Source organism: Dermacentor variabilis, chromosome 4, assembly GCF_050947875.1.
Source record: "Dermacentor variabilis isolate Ectoservices chromosome 4, ASM5094787v1, whole genome shotgun sequence".
Lineage (NCBI taxonomy): Eukaryota > Metazoa > Arthropoda > Arachnida > Ixodida > Ixodidae > Dermacentor > Dermacentor variabilis.
Window position 1 is genome coordinate 192,853,933 of NC_134571.1, and position 17,354 is coordinate 192,871,286.

The following is a 17,354-nucleotide window of genomic DNA, read 5'->3' on the forward strand; positions in this document are numbered from 1 at the left end:
TAAGAAAGGAGACACCAAAGACTTGAAAAGTTATAGACCGATCAGCTTACTGTCCATTGTCTACAAAGTATTTACTAAGGTAATCGGAAATAGAATCAGGAACACCTTAGACTTCTGTCAACCAAAGGACCAGGCAGAATTCCGTAAAGGCTACTCAACAATAGACCATATTCACACCATCAATCAGGGGATAGAGAAGTGTGCAGAATGTAACCAACCCTTATATATAGCTTTCATTGAATATGAGAAAGCGTTTGATTCAGTCGAACCCTCGGCAGTCATGGAGGCATTATGGAATCGGGCTGTAGACGAGCCGTATGTAAACATACTGAAAGATATCTATAGCGGCTCCACAGCCACCGTAGTCCTCCATAAAGAAAGCAACAAAATCCCAATAAAGAAAGGCATCAGGCAGGGAGATACGATCTCTCTAATGCTATTCACAGCGTGTTTACAGGAGGTATTCAGAGACCTGGATTGGGAAGAATTGGGGATAAGAGTTAATGGAGAATAGCTTAGTAACTTGCGATTTGCTGATGATATTGCCTTGCTTAGTAACTCAGGGGACGAATTGCAGTGCATGCTCACTGACCTGGAGAGGCGAACCAGAAGGGTGGGTCTAAAAATTACTCTGCAGAAAACTAAAGCAATGTTTAACAGTCTCGGAAGAGAACAGGAGTTTACGATAGGTAGTGAGGCACTGGAAGTGGTAAGGGAATACATCTACTTAGGGCAGGTAGTGACGGCTGATCCAGATCGTGAGACGGAAATAATCAGAAGAATAAGAATGGGCTGGGGTGCGTTTGGCAGGCATTCTCAGATCATGAACAGCAGGTTGCCATTATCCCTCAAGAGAAAAGTGTGTAATAGCTGTGTCTTACCAGTACTCAGCTACGGGGCAGAAACCTGGAGGCTTACGAAAAGGGTTCTACTCAAATTGAGGACAATGGAACGAGCTATGGAAAGAACAATGATAGGTGTAACGTTAAGAATTAAGAAAAGAGCAGATTGGGTGAGGGAACAAAAGCGAGTTAATGACATCTTAGTTGAAATCAAGAAAAAGAAATGGGGGGCATATGCAGGAAATGTAATGAGGAGGGAAGATAACCGATGGTCATTAAGGGTTACATACTGGATTCCAAGGGAAGCGTAGCAGGGGACGGCAGAAATTTAGGTGGGCGGATGAGATTAAGAAGTTTGCAGGGACATCATGACCACAATTAGTACATGACTGGGGTAGTTGGAGAAGTATGGGAGAGGCCTTTGCCCTGAAGTGGGCGCAATGAGGCTGATGATGATGATAATCTATAATTTCACAAGACTTCTTGGAGCCCGCAGAGTGCTGTCTGGAATGGAAACTAAACAAAGAAGCACAGCATGGCAGAACGCTGTTCGCAAGGCAAACTCAACAGACTGAATGGCGACAGCGGGCCATTAGCGGGGGCGCCGGAAAAGTATGTGATGATCGCTATGTTGATGCAATATCACAATTCAGGCAAAGCATCCAAGATTGGCAGTAGCAGTTAAATCTCAGAGGCATGGAGCAGTGACCAAGGCAAGCCCTCAGAGATTACCGTCTAGCTAGAATCTCTGAGGCCATACTTCATTTCTCGTCATGGTTGCCAGATGGGATAATGGCGGCAGAGGTGGCGTAGGCCACAGCCACGGACGGCGTCCAGATAATTGTATGTAGAGCTGGCAGCTGTTTGAATATTGGTTGTCTTTACACATAAAGTCTATGGTGCCATTGGCAGTGCTGTGAAGCTGTCTGAATCGCCAAGCATGTCTGGATTATCGGTGTCCGATTTATTGGTCAGTGACTGTATGCGCTAAATGTCAAGAACCACGTACAGTACTACGCATTCCAATTACATGACCACATATCGGGAGACAGACAAAAACACTTCCATGATCTATATTTATAGGACGTGCCACTACACCTCACTCGTTTAGGGAGACAATTCACTTTTGCCATTTACAGATGTAGTGAATTTTTTTAGACGAAGCAGGCTTTATAAACAGACTTTCAATAATGCCGGTTTTACTGTTTTTACCATTGATTTTCTAACACTCTGTGTCTGGGGCAATTGATTTTGCACCAATAAACTCAATTTAACTAACAAACTGACAAAGCCATAATGAATGCTTTCTGCAGAAGCACGAGTTTTGTAAATGCATGGAGAAATTTCTGTTGAACAAATTCTTTAAACACATGGCCCATAACCTCTAAGTTGCGCAATCGCTGCTTTGCTTGAACACAGTTAGGTGCTAACTGTTGATGCATTGAATCTGGTTATGTGTCTTGCTCTGCAACTGAAGAAATACTGTCACCTTGTACTGCCACCTACAGTAAAGCTTCGTTAATTCGGGTGACAAGAGAGTATAAAAAAATGTCCGAATTACCTGAGTGTTGAATTATCGAATGAACAGCAAAAATGGCACATTTGCAATTCTTTCATTGCATACCTTTGCGAAAAAGTCGATAATTCTAGTTTTCTTTTTTTTTTTGCGGATAGCGGGGTGCAAAAGACTAGTTTTTATTAGTCTTGTGCGAATATTCGAATTTTCGAATAGTACTTTCGAATAATACGCCATTCGATATTCGCTTCGAGGGCAGTTGTAATATTCGTGCTTTTCGAAGTGTTCACAGTTGCGGGTCTGTTTACTGTCCAATAATCGGTAAAGCAGAGTTTTTAAGATAAAAAAATTCACACATTCGGCAAAACTATTTAAATATTATGATGGGAGCTTTCAGATATATTATTTATAATCATTCAATTGACTTTGTTTACCAACTGCCGAAAAGAATGAAAAAAGAGCGACAATATGCCGACACAATGCCAATGCCTTTTTGAAATATTGTAGTAATTTACTATAATATTTCAATAGAAAACGATATGCTGAGGCCAACGTTGCTGAGGCTCTGAATGAGAGTGACATCGACATTATCAAAGTTGAAAATGGTGGAAGCCTCGTTGGTCGGTAAAGTAGACGACAGTGTGAAAAACCCAGTTTGGAGGTATTTCTGTAAACTTCCATCTAAAAACGAAGCACGGTGTGAGCAATGCAAAAGTTACTGAAGATTCCAACAGGGACAACAACCACCCTTGCAAACCACCTGAAAAAGCATCCGAGCTTGTATGCAGCCTACGAAAATGAATGCGCCACTGTGAAAGACAAAAGAAGACCGCTGGACAGTCTACGCCGCAGCCGTCAGTTTCATCGCATTTTCGGCCTACATTGAAATCGACTGCACCGAAGGCAAGGCAGTTGACTGAGAAGATCGCTACCTTCATCGCGGGCGGCTTGCACTCCTACAGCGTGGTCGAGGGAAGTGGCTTTGTCGAACTGCTGAGGTGCGCTATTCCAGAGTACGGCGTGCCCTCAAGGACCACATTCTCGAGGTCGGTGATCCCCGATAAGTACGCCGCAAGAAAGGCTGAAGTTATGAAAGCGTTCCGGCCAATAATTGATGCTGGAGTTGGGTGCTGCAGTTTGACTACCGACAGCTGGACCTCGCGCGCTTGTCAGAGCTACGTAAGCGTGATATGCCACATTATGGACAGGAAGTTTGTGCTGCACACCTACACTCGCATGCGGTCAAATGGCTGAAGAGTGTACCGTGGAAAACATCCGCCAGTTTCTGCAGAAGGTGATTAGGGATTGGAAGCTTTGAGAAGACTTGCCAACATATATTGTCACTGATAATGGCAGAAATTTTGTCACTGCCGTGGAGCACTCCTAGTGGCACAGGGTTCAGTGTTTTGCCCACACTCTGCAACTCTGCATCACTGACGCAAAAAAGAAAAAAGCAAACACAACCTTTCTGTCAGCTATGTGCAAATGCATGTGATATGTTGGTCACTACAAACGTAGTACTCAACCACGCGCCCGACTGCAAGAAATGCAAAAAAATATGGGGATGGAACCCCTCGAAGTCATGCAAGACATACCTACGCGCTGGAATAGCGAACATGCCATGATGTCGAGGCTTCTTGAGCTTCGTACTGCAATCTCTGCAGAGCTATCGGAGTCGGACATTGCTGAAAACCTGTCGTCCGCAGAGTGGAAACTAATGGCCGGGCTGGTCAGTGTACTTCAGCCCATTCAGCAAGCAACAATTAAACTTTCTGCGACCACATACCCAACACACTCGCAGATGATACCCTTGCTTCAGTGCACCAAGATTACACTGAAAGAGTACATTTCGGGAACCATTGAGGCAGCCTCCTTTGCTGGCAGCCTCCTGCGAAGTCTGAAGACCAGGTTTGTGGATGTCAAGCTTTGTCCACTGTTAGTGCTGGCAACGCTGGTAGATCCCCGTTATAAGGCAATTTTTTATTCTGCACCAAGCGAAAAGGTTTGGGTGAGTAGCCTGCTCCTTTCTGAAGTTATGTTGAAAAACTCCACCAGAAGAAGCCAGAGAGAATGAAAGCGCCACAAGCACCAAAGAAGAGGCATGCTCTGTGTGGGCTGCATTTTCAAAAGTGAAGATGGCTTCAGAGGAAAGACTGCAGTCGGTTGGCATGTCCCAGTACAAGAAACAGGTGAATGAGTATCTCCAAACCGCAGTGCTTTGCCAGTCAGATGACCCCCTCCCGTGGTGGTCAACCTTGGGCTCCCAGCTCTAACCAGGCATCCAGTGAAAGGGTCTTCTCAACTGCAGGCAACATTGTGATGACCAGGAGGGAGCACCTGCTTCCAGAGCACGTCGAACAACTTATATTCCTTCATGACAACTGACTGAACTCTGTGTCCCATTTCATTTAGTCTTTCATATTTGTATTCTAATAAATAATTCATACCAGAAATTATTGTGGTCTCATTATCACCAATTAAGTTAGTCTATTTAATAATTGCACGCATCTAATAATGCTCTTGGATATCACCTTTAGGCCAAGTATTGTTTAACAGCTACTCGAAATTCGATTAGAAAATATTCGGCTATAATCACTATTCACTTGGAACTCAATATCTACCATTCGCACAACCTTAGTTTTTATACGTGCAACAAACCCTCCAGTGCAAGCGCATTGCATGGAGCGTCAGCAGAGCTGCTCTAAAACGGTGAGAGTATCCGCGGCTTCTTTTGCAGTATAACTCACTGGGAGTACTGCAACTTCTTCGTATGGGTCGCCTTCATAGGACACCTAATCTGTGACATCATGGGCATCGCTGATGATTTGATCACTCAACTGGCCTGCAATGATAACGGCATCATCAGTGGCAACGTAGTCAGCAAGCTGAATCTCTTAGGGGAGCAGGCCAATGAAAGCGCCATCGTCTTCTGGTGCCGCAGACTCCAGGCTTTCAGATGTCTCATTCCGCACAAATCCACGATGTCTAAAGCAGTTTGCCACCACACGTACACACACATATTCGGCCTCATGTGCGCCAAAATATGTATCGCACTCAGAAGCATGATGTATGCTGCTTCCAGTCCATATGGAGAAGTGTGTTCCAGCACGTGCTTACAACACCTTGTCTTGACATATTGGATAATTTCCTGGTCTATCAATTGCAGGACAGCGGTAGTATTGGGAGGAAGGAACACAAGCTGGAAACATTGCAGTATGCAGTGCAATTTTTCACTATGAGCGGCACCTTGTGCTTCTTGGCACTGAAGCATCGATCCAGATCCTGCAGCCAAGCACGAAATATGTCCAAGGTCATCCATGCTTTGCAATTTGCATGCACAGTACTCGATGGGAAGGTGCTTGGTGTTGTAAAAACATCTCTGTTTCAGTGCTTTTCCAATTACGAGAATTGTAATGCGCTCCTTGCCCGTCCTGTTTGTTGCCAACAACACAGTCACCTGCTCCTTATTTCATTTACTGCCAGTACAAGGGACCCCTTTGAATGTAATTGCTTTATCTGGCAGCGCTTTGAAGAAGAGTGCCGTTTCGTCAGTGTTAAAGGGACCCTGTAACGCTTTTGACGATTTTCTACAAACGTACTGAGTCGTTAGAGTAGGTCCTTCTGATCATTAATTGACACATCTAAGTGCTCTGCGTAAAGCGTGTAATTTATTATAAGGTTTTAAAAATGCACATCGCTGCCGATCGCAGCGCACTGCTCGGCGGAATTTTAAGCCGCCCCTACCCATATGACCGAAATCACCCATATGATGTCAGTGGGGCGAGCTATCCGATTGGCTGACCAGGGCGCGTGATCTATAATTTTTCCAACTTTATGGTAAACAAATGATCTTCGTAATAGTTGGAATGTTAGTTAATTTGTTTTTATAAAAAGAAAGTAGCATAAAGAGAATGCACAAGAACAATTTTTCAGTACACTTAAGCACTTCCGGCACACAGCAAGTGTCGTCTGCTTGTGTTACAACGTACTCCATTTTGACGAGAGCTCCGCGGTCAGAGTTGGTCTCAGTCTTTTCGCGAGCACTATGATTCGACTTTGTTGCCTTGTGGACTGCAAACGTAGTGACTGGCAATATGTCAAGCTGCGACATCGTGTCCCTCTGCAAGGCAGCGTACGAGCGAAGTGGCTGCTGCGCATCGGACTGCCGCTATCCGATCGGCGCCAGGATTTGCGCGTTTGTGGCCGTCACTTTACACCGGAAGATTACTAACGCAATAGCGTTTCGCGAGTCCCGTATTAGGGCAAACGTAAGCGCAAGGAGACAGGGTCTGGCCGCTTGACTGTGCCATAACAGGACGAGCCGAGATGAGCAGAAGGGCAAATGTGAATGGTCTGCACGGTGCAGCCACCTGGTGGCATAGAGCTCAACCATGCACAGTAGCAGGAACGAAGCGTATTCTTCTTTGCTGCTGGTGCGTATTTTTCGCAGGAGTGTAATCATCAACACATTGTTTTTATAAATGTTTAAAATGTTTTACACTTGGTTAGAGCAATATTAGCGCTTTGTTTGGCTGGTTAAGCGCTGCGCCAACAAGTGTCTGGACCGTGCAGACCGATCAGGCTGCTCACGTACGTCTACGCCAAAGTTCCTTCATCAGCTTGAGTTTATGCCTCCAGTCATTTGCCGAAATGACCAGCTTGCCTGTGGTTAACGGAATACCAGACACGTTCGGCGCTACGACAAAATGCTCGCAACGCACGCTGCTTCGATAGCTCTCGCTTGGGGTCGACAGCCAAGCGGCTAGCGGAGAGGTTTCGCGCGGGCGGGGGCGGGCTCCAAAACCACCGGAAGTGGACGATGTGACGTCGCATCGTGACGCAGGACCAGTGAAGGCGGAGCTTAGCCCCGTTCACTCGGCGAACGAGTTGAGGAGGAAAAGCATGGCTGGGGAGAAGGGTAACTTCTAATCGCTTGTAGCTCCATTAATACGTAACGCTTCACTTAAATTGTGGTGCGAATGTTCTACTTAAGCTGTACCCTACGCGTCTACAAAATTTGTCTGAACCGTTTCAGGGGCCCTTTAAAGATGTTTGGGCCCTAGGCTCCCACATGCTCTTTGGGCTTGACATTTTGCCATTCATCATCAACTTCATCCGCCTCACCCCTCTACCCGTACACGGTCCTAAACAAAAGGCCATGCCGGTCCTTAAAATGCACTAAACAACCCTCCGGCACTTTGAACAAATCATTATTTATTTGTAAGACATAGTTCTCTGCTCGTGCACAGATAAGTAGCCCACTCAACAGTAGCTTCGCATCACATGCAGCAGTAACCCACCGAAACAATGCTTCCTCCAGGGATAGGTGGGCTGCAGTTTGTAGTCGCTTTCGACCTAAATGAAATTTCTCTCTCAAAGGCTTCCACTATTCGTGTCTCATTCTTGACTTATGTCGATAGTATGCTTTTAACGTCGAATTAGTTTATCACTTTTCTGGAAGCACCATTTTTCAGTGCCTTGAGAATTTTTACTTTGGTTGCTAAGTCCTTGGCTGCATACTTTGTGTGCTTTTCCAGTACTGCCGTCACTGTAGTGAGCAACTGCACAGTAGCACCTCACCTACAGACATCACACAGATGACACTAGCACCTCACGCACTGACGTGACACTAGTACCACAGTAGCGTCACAGTAGTACCACAGTGATGACAGTAGTATCACACGCACAGGCATGACAACGATCACAGTGGCACAGTAGCACATCACATACCAGCATGGCACTGATGACAGTAACGATGTGTGCTCTAAATCCGTACCTTGATTGTATAGCAGTGCCACCTTTCATAAGTTTTTGGAAAGAAAAGCGGTTTCCGGCGTTTCTGCCCCATTAAAAGTGACGACAATAGTGAAGCATGCTGCAAAAGCTCGTTTCAGTTGTATACCAGCACCGTCCTTCACTTGCCTCCATTCAGAATTGGGCGAGGCACATGCAATTTTGTGCCATATTATTGAAGGTTTGCTGCCATAGGGCTGTGTACATTTTTGAAGAGAGGGAACGCTGAATTATTTGAATTTGCGAATTACCGGGGCCTGAATAGGCAGGGAGGGAGTGAGTGAAGTACCCCAAACTTGTGCCTGACATGTTCTCATTAGCATTGTAGCTTGTGGAATTCATGTGATGCATGAGCTGCTGCACAAAGTGTTCCCACTGCAACATGTCACCTGGATGATACTGCCAGTGGGGAAAAATATTGTGCTTCTGCGTGTTTGTGCAGATGGCATGTCCACAAGTGCCAGCAGCTTTATTGACAAAGCTGCAAGCTCAGGAGGAGACCTTCCTGGTAAGTATTCGGTTCATGTAAAGCTAGCAGTGGCGTAGCCAAGGGGGCTACAGGGATTTAGCACTCCTCTGTTACGGAATTTGTCTGGCTGGTGCTTTGTGCCATCTTATGCTTTGCACCAGAGCAGTCCTGCAATCCTGCTCACCAGAGCAGGATTGGCCACCCTGTTGCAGTACTTGGCCACAACCTCCTATTTGAATACAACAATCAAACCCCGGCCGTCAGTCCCCAGCAGTCGCGAAGTAACTGACCATGGCGGTGGTCAGATCTGTGACGCAGCAGAGGGTGCTAAGAATCCCTGGCTCCGGACAGGCCGCCATTGGAATCTGAACCTGGCAACGTTTAACGTTAGAACGTTATCTAGTGAGGCGAGTCTAGCAGTGTTATTGGAGGAATTAGAGGGTAGTAAACGGGATATAATAGGGCTCAGTGAGGTTAGGAGGACAAAAGAAGCATATACAGTGCTAAAAAGCGGGCACGTACTGTGCTACCGGGGCTTAGCGGAGAGATGAGAACTAGGAGTCGGATTCCTGATTAATAAGAATATAGCTGGTAACATACAGGAATTCTATAGCATTAACGAGAGGGTGGCAGATCTTGTTGTGAAACTTAATAAGAGGTACAAATTGAAGGTAATACAGGTCTACGCCCCTACATCTAGTCATGGTGACCAGGAAGTTAAAAGCTTTTCTGAAGATGTGGAATCGGCGATGGGTAAAGTCAAAACGAAATAAAGTATACTGATGGGCGACTTCAATGCCAAGGTAGGCAAGAAGCAGGCTGAAGACAAGTCAGTGGGGGAATATGGCATAGGCTCTAGGAATAGTAGGGGAGAATTATTAGTAGAGTTTGCAGAACAGAACAATATGCGGATAATGAATACCTTCTTCCTCAAGCGGGATAGCCGAAAGTGGACCTGGAGGAGCCCAAATGGCGAGACTAGAAATTAAATAGACTTCATACTCTGCGCTAACCCTGGCATCATACAAGATGTGGACGTGCTCATCAAGGTGCTCTGCAGTGACCATAGGATGGTAAGGACTCGAATTAGCCAAGACTTGAGGAGGGAATGGAAGAAACTGGTACATAAGAAGCCAATCAATGAGTTAGCGGTAAGAGGGAAACTAGAGGAATTCCGGATCAAGCTACGGAACAGGTATTCTGCTTTAACTAAGGAAGAGGACCTTGGTGTTGAAGCAATGAACAACAATCTTATGGGCATCATAAAGGAGTGTGCAATAGAAGTCGGTGGTAACTCTGTTAGACATGATACCAGTAAGCTATCGCAGGAGACGAAAGATCTGATCAAGAAATGCCAATGTATGAAAGCCTCTAACCCTACAGCTAGAATAGAACTGGCAGAACTTTCGAAGTTAACCAACAAGCGTAAGACAGCTGACATAAGGAAGTATAATATGGATAAAATTGAACATGCTCTCAGGAATGGAGGAAGCCTAAAAGCAGTAAAGAAGAAGCTAGGAATAGGCAAGAATCAGATGTGTGCGTTAAGAGACAAAGCCGGCAATATCATTACTAATGTGGATGAGATAGTTCAAGTGGCTGAGGAGTTCTATAGAGATTTATACAGTACCAGTGGCACCCACAAAGATACTGTGAGAGAGAATAGTTTAGAGGAATTTGAAATCCCACAAGTAACGCCGGAAAAAGTAAAGAAAGCCTTGGGAGTTATGCAAAGAGGGAAGGCAGCTGGGGAGGATTAGGTAACAGCAGATTTGTTGAAGGATGGTGGGAACATTGTTCTAGAAAGACTGGCCACCCTATATACACAATGCCTCATGACCTCGAGCGTACCCGAATCTTGGAAGAACGCTAACATAATCCTAATCCATAAGAAATGGGACGCCAAAGACTTGAAAAATTATAGACCGATCAGCTTACTGTCCGTTGCCTACAAAGTATTTACTAAGATAATCGCAAATAGAATCAGGAACACCTTAGACTTCTGTCAACCAAAGGACCAGGCAGGATTCCATAAAGGCTGCTCAACAATAGACCATAGCACGGCCACTCAATGGAAACGCACTTGGTGCGGCCCGTCGCGTCGCGCCGGTTTTACTGGGCAAGGGCGTGATGTGAGAGTTTACAGTTTCCGCCGTCGGGGCGCCACTGCTCCGGGACACTTTGCAGGAGGAAGAGCGCCCGAGCGCCGCAGAGCCAGTGGGTCTCACGCGTCGCAGCGGGTTTCTTTATGATATACGACTGCCCTACTGGATCTGCACACGTGTGTGATCGTGTACGGTGTGAACAGACGTTAGCACAGATGGTGCCATGCCGCGCAACTGCTGTGTGCCGCTGCACGTGCATGTGAGGAAAAGGTGCAGTTGTTCTACAAGTTTAAAGAATTGGATTAGGCGTGCATTCTTTTGTCCTTTGTTTAAGCGACTAATTCACACACACACACACACACACACACACATTGAGATATGTCTGTGGCTGATTTCATTACGAATATATTAGATTATGTTCTTTTAGTACCGTTTTTCAAGCTAAATTTTTATGCTTGTCTTCAGGTGGCTTGTAATTCCTGCAAACTCCTTTTTCAAGCAGCGAGGCCAGCTGAAGCAATTTATAGATTGATCCGCAACGTTGATGATGGATGGCTAAGGTACCCAACAATAGAAGCAGTTGGCCTATATGTATGCACCTTCGTCACCAAGGTCATGAAGTGCTCAGACCTGAGGCGAACCAGCAGGCTATTCGACACCTTGATGTCAGCACTACTTCCTCATTTCACACAATTTCCGGCGCTGACTTGTGAAAAAGAGGATCACAACCACGCTGAGGACCTCTGCAGAGTATTTTTGAGCAAGCTCATAAGACCATTGTTGACAAACTGGGCTAGCAGCCTGAATTCGACAGTGGAAAAAATTTTGCTTACACATAAACCTCTCTTGAGGAAAGTTCTGCGCTTGTAACGCTTTCAGATTCTGTGTACATGAACTTTGAAATGAAAAGAAAAACTGGACTCAACCTACTGACTTCTGGCTTTATTGTTTTCTTTCCGACCATTGATGTAGGCTAGTAGTGCCCATTTGCAAGATATTTCCCGCATATACCCGTGAACCGGCTGAACTATAATGCAGTACATTTCTGTATGTCCAGAAACGTAAAACAGCGTTAATCATTGGCTCTAATTGTGGACCAGACTAATCAGAGTTCGGACTTCTTAAAACGAGCATTTTTATGCGAACCAACTAATTATATGCAACAAGTTAATATAGCGGATAATCGGTTTCGTCTGTGTCGAACGCTCGAAGAAGCGCACCTAACATAGATGACTTCCGACACAAACTGTCGCTGACAACTGCAGCAATGCTGACGTACTGCTAGTATCAGTAGCAAATTGCCAGTTGACATTACCATTCATATTTTGTGAAACACCACTACACAGCTCTTTATCGGAAAAAATCAAGCACTGACCGCGCGGCCGCGGCGGGCAGAGCACAGCTCTCCCCCCACAACTGTCCCGGAGCAGTGGCGCTGTGGCGGTGGCGATGGGAACTAGGCGCGTCACGCCTCTCTTGGCCGACGCGACGGGCCGCACCAAGTGCGTTCCATTGAGCGGCCGTGACCATAGTCACACTATCAATCAGGTGATAGAGAAATGTGCGGAATATAACCAACCCTTACATATAGCTTTCATTGATTACGAAAAAGCGTTTGATTCAGTCGAAACCTCAGGAGTCATTGATGCATTACGGAATGTGTTTACAGAAGGTATTCAGAAACTTGGAGTGGGAAGAATTGGGGATAAAAGTCGATGGAGAATACCTTAGCAACTTGCGATTCGCTGATGATATTGCCTTGCTTAGTAACTCAGGAGACCAATTGCAATGCATGCTCACTGACTTGGAGAGGCAAAGCAGAAGGGTGGATCTGAAAATTAATCTGCAGAAAACTAAAGTAATGTTTAACAGTCTTGGAAGAGAACAGCAGTTTACGATAGGTAGCGAGGCACTGAAGGTGATAAGGGAATACATCTACTTAGGACAGGTAGTGACCACGGATCCGGATCATGAGACTGAAATGACTAGAAGAATAAGAATGGGCTGGAGTGCGTTTGGCAGGCATTCTCAAATCATGAACAGCAGGTTACCACTATCCCTCAAGAGAAAAGTGTATAACAGCTGTGTCTTACTAGTACTCACGTATGGGGCAGAAACCTGGAGGCTGACGAAAAGGGTTCTGCTTAAATTGAGGACGACGCAACGAGCTATGGAAAGAAGAATGATGGGTGTAACGTTAAGGGATAAGAAAAGAGCAGATGGGTGAGGGAACAAACGCAGGTTAATGACGTCTTAGTTGAAATCAAGAAAAAAAAAATGGGCATGGGCAGGACATGTAATGAGGAGGGAAGATAACCGATGGTCATTAAGGGTTACGGACTGGATTCCAAGAAATAGGAAGCGTAGCAGGGGGCAGCAGAAAGTTAGGTGGGCAGATGACATTATGAAGTTTGCAGGGAGAACATGGCCACAATTAGTACACGACCGGAGTAGTTGGAGAAGTATGGGAGAGGCCTTTTCCCTGCAGTGGGCGTAACCAGGCTGATGATGATGATGCTTTGCACATTGCCTATGAACACTCACCCCAGACAAGTACATGAGGTACTACATTCCTTGGGGCAGACCAAGGGCCTGCTCAAGGTAATAGTGGTATTATGCACCAAGCATGGGAAATTTGACTGGGAATAATGGAACCTTAGCCAGCCCACCCTGAAATGCAACCTTAGCCCCCCCGTCGAAAAAGATATCCTGGCTATGCACCTGAGAGCCAGTGAATCGGTATGTAGGCTTTCTTTTAGATAGTGGCTGTTGTGTGGCTCATTGTACTAATAGAAGGTTTGAAAGACTGTGCAACTTCATATTGTTTGATTTTTTTTTTACTATTCAATCGAGCTTCATGAGCGTGTACAGCTTCGACAGAGATAAATATTAGTCTAGCTATAATTCCGGTCATAATGGCTCTGTTTATAAATAGGACTGTGAGTCACAACAATTGTAATTGTTTAAATGTATTTTCATGTATTGCTTTGCATCTTTTGTAGTCTCTTAATGCACTCTTGAGTGTGAGGTCACCAGTAAATTAGTATGCTACCAAGGACTTGTTGTGCACTTGGCTTTATTAATTTTTACCATGTTTTGTGCATCCTACAGTTGCTTTCAACGGTTTAGCAAGGGGCTCTCCATCAAAAAAATTTAGGACAACCATCCAACGACTGCAGTCCAAGGTGGCAAGCTACCGGCGGACCATTGCACGGTTACGGAAGCAGCAGAGCAAGCTACTGCCATCAATTTCGAAGGCACTAGAAATTATCCGTCCATGTGTGACAGAGGAGGTTTTCAAACTTCTATGTGCACACATGCAGCTGCAGGAGAAGGGCAATGGCAAGCGGTTCCCTGCTTGGGTCAGGAAGTTTGCTTTGCATTTGTATTTTCGTGGACCACGAGCTTACGAATATTTGGCACCAATTTTCTCTTTGCCTACACCACGTTCTCTGAGGCGGTGGATAAGTAACCTGGGGGATGAGCAGGTGTGATTCCTAAATGTATGGAGTATTTCAGCGAGCATCAAACATGAAATAAGTGTGACCGAGTGTGCACACTTGTGTTTGATGAAATAGCTCTAAACAAGAATTTGTCTTTGATAAAGTTCAAGAAGTTCGTGTAAATATATTTCTAGACACATTTGTGATGGCATGTCCGATTTGTGGTTCCCTCTGAAGGTGCAGCTGCACCTCCAGGTGGTTGGGTGGGGTGCAACAGTCCTTTCAGGATGCTATTCATTGTGAAGTGTCATTGTGAACCCCTGCAGCTTTGCAATGTCAATTGTTTAACCTTCACCACGTGCCTAAGAGGAAGGAGCTCAAGTACGATGCAGTGCACAATGTGGTAGTCTCGGGAAGATTACTCAAGCCAGTTCCTGGTTTTAAAGGCTTAGTGCATGTGTTTACCTCGCATCAGCTCTGTCACATGTGCAATATCAACACATGCACTAAGCCTTTAAAACCAGGAACTAGCTTGCAGAATGGTTGAGTGAGTGAGTGAGGCTGCAGGTTTCAGTGCAGGGCGATGTAGTGGTCTCGCAAAGACTACTTTGTGTGTCCTGCCAATTGGATACATAAATGACAAAAGCAGATGTGGGTGCTTGTGGAAGTCAGCTTGTGGAATGGTCGTTGGGTGAGGGGGTGTAGATATGCGTGCAAAGCAAAATGGTGGTCTTGGAAAGGCTGCTTTGTGTGTGTTGCCGATTGGAGACATAACGGATATAAAAGCAGGCACGGAAGGCAGTGGGTAAGCTTGCGGAATGATAGGGGGAAGGGTTGCGGATTAAGTACAAATCAACGTAGTGGTCAGGAGGGGGTTACCCTAGGTGGTTTTTGATTATGTGGTTGATCGGCATGTTGCCGAAAGGATTAACGTTAACGATGCTTTGAGTACCAACCTAAGGTTTAAAGAAATATTTGGCGTTTCAGAGCCGGCACTGCTCTTGCTTACAGTGAAAAAGCATGTCATTTTATGTAATAAACTAGGTGGTAGCACCCTCCTCAGAGGTATGATAGAGGTCGCACCTCTAGAGGAAGTGAGAGGGGGAGGGGATAGACTTCTCGAGTTATTAGTTAATGAGAGACCCGTAGCGCGGCCCGAAAACACCAGATATGTTACGACAAAAATATGCATTATTTGTGCAGAAAGTGGCACAAGTCTACTAGTCTCTTCTTTTTTTTGTGAAACATGAAGTGTTTTGTTACATGTCTCTTTTTTTAGGCTGCAACATTCCATTTTTTTTTCTCCAAGTTATGTATTGTTGATTGCCTAATGGCATTATTTTGGCAATGTCTTCCAGCTTGCTTGCAGTGTGTAAAATAGGTCGCAAGTGTATCGGCTTTGCATTTTTATGATGTGAAACAGATTACTTAGTTTTCTGTATTGCACTCCCGCCCTGTTATGTATGTGCCAAGCGGCGACGGTATACTGTGTTGCTCTTGTATTTCATGGAGTGAAGTAAATATTCATTTAAAAGGTTATTTAGCATCTGTTTTCTGGAATGGTGTTGTTGGACAAGGCTGTGGGACAGCTGCGTTAAGATGGCAGACCCACACCGGCGATACGAGCCCTCAGTTTTCATTACTTTTGGAGCAACTGTGGCAGCTCTTCTAATAAGGATATAAAGCTGTCGTATATATCATTGTGAAGCTTTATTCTTGTAGATCCTATATTTATGTATATATGATAGATGGATTTATGATTTAGAAATGTCCAAGAACATGCATCAGATACACGGTTTTTGCTGTCTCAATTGTGACCATATTTAGAAGAAACTACTGCGCTTGCTGCATTTCAGCTTTCTCTGTAGCTTTAGGACATCTTTATTTTCTAGACGTAGCAAACTGTTGAATTTTCACTTTCTGGCTAATTTGCTTTTAAAGATTGTCAAATATAGCAACTGCTGCTGTGAACAGCCCAGCAACTCTATGCTAAAAGAAGCCAAATTTTGGAGAAGTTATAGTCAAAGGAATTTTCGTTTCCTACATGAAATTTCATTGATATATGCCTTTGAGCTTTCCCAATTATGTGACAAAAATTAAGCAATATTCAGAATTCTGATCCTACTTGTGCCCTTTTTTGTGGGAAGGTACTAAAGCTATGAAGTTGTGGTTTTTGATGTGACAATTAGATGTCTGAATTCGAAATCTCAATGCATACTTTTGTAATAACACGAAGAGGAACACTGCAGGACGTATGAAATTTACTATTTATTTTTCACTGTTAACAAGATAAAGTCGATCTAATCTTCGAACCATACTCTAATCTAAGGACGCATAGCTCAAACAGCAGCTGTGGTAATTTGTTATTGTAATACACTGTAATCACAATGACAAACTGCAAAGGAAGGAAGAAATACCATATTTGGAATGCATACAAAATTTTCACCTAGTGCCACCAACAAAACTGCAACAAAAGTGCTGAATCGGGAAGTTCACAGTTCCAGCTAATGTGGCAGACCAGAACATTTTAATGCACAACTGATTAAATATTAGACACTTTAGGGCCACGGTAAATATGAGGTGGTGCGTGGAATCTGGAAATGAGTCATGGTGCCAACACTGACGTTCGCAAGTGCTATTCTGAGCCTGAAATGAGATATATTGTCGGGGATGGAAGTTAACCAAAGATTGGCAGGGCTGGTTGGCTTTGGTTGCCTATGGCAAGACCATTCATAGGTACGTTCAATTCACCTGCACCATCTGAACCAGTATGCGCGGTGTTGCACACTGCCATTCGTTTCAGAGGTGCAGCAACGGCGCCCTTTGAACCACGCCGTTCGTTTCAAAGGTGAAGGAGAGGTGCAGGGCTGGTTCATCATTTTGCTGCACCCTCTCTACTTTTGGTGCCGACTTGGTGCAGGTGTACAGGTGCAAAGCAGCAGCACAGCAGACGTAGCACACGGCCGCAAGCACCATTGAAACTCCACTTACGTATGTCTGCCGTGACTGTGCAGGCATGGGTGTACTTATAGAGAAGCCGATCATACCAGCAGTTCAGGACCTCTGAAACTTGCGCATTCTGCACACGTTAGTCGGGTGTAACGCCTGCACCACATCTGAATCTTGGCATTCATTTCAAGTTTCGCGCTGTGCCTGTACTGCAGAAAGTAAGCTGCACAATTTTTT

General features: G+C 45.0%; 1 protein-coding gene across 4 annotated transcripts in view; it reads left to right on the top strand.

Annotated features, from left to right (window-relative positions):
* Positions 1 to 15,707, top strand: part of LOC142580030 (uncharacterized) — a 33,307-nt gene extending 17,600 nt beyond the window's left edge. For 2 of the 4 annotated variants that reach the window (XM_075690766.1, XM_075690768.1), the window contains 2 exons: positions 8,594 to 8,659; positions 13,837 to 15,707. In XM_075690766.1, the coding sequence (XP_075546881.1) occupies positions 8,594 to 8,659; positions 13,837 to 14,219 (449 nt within the window). In that variant the 3' untranslated portion in view covers positions 14,220 to 15,707. The remainder of the gene's footprint in view (positions 1 to 8,593; positions 8,660 to 13,836) is intronic. The other 2 variants (XM_075690767.1, XM_075690769.1) reach the window with 2 other exon arrangements.
* Positions 15,708 to 17,354: the final 1,647 nt, after the last annotated feature.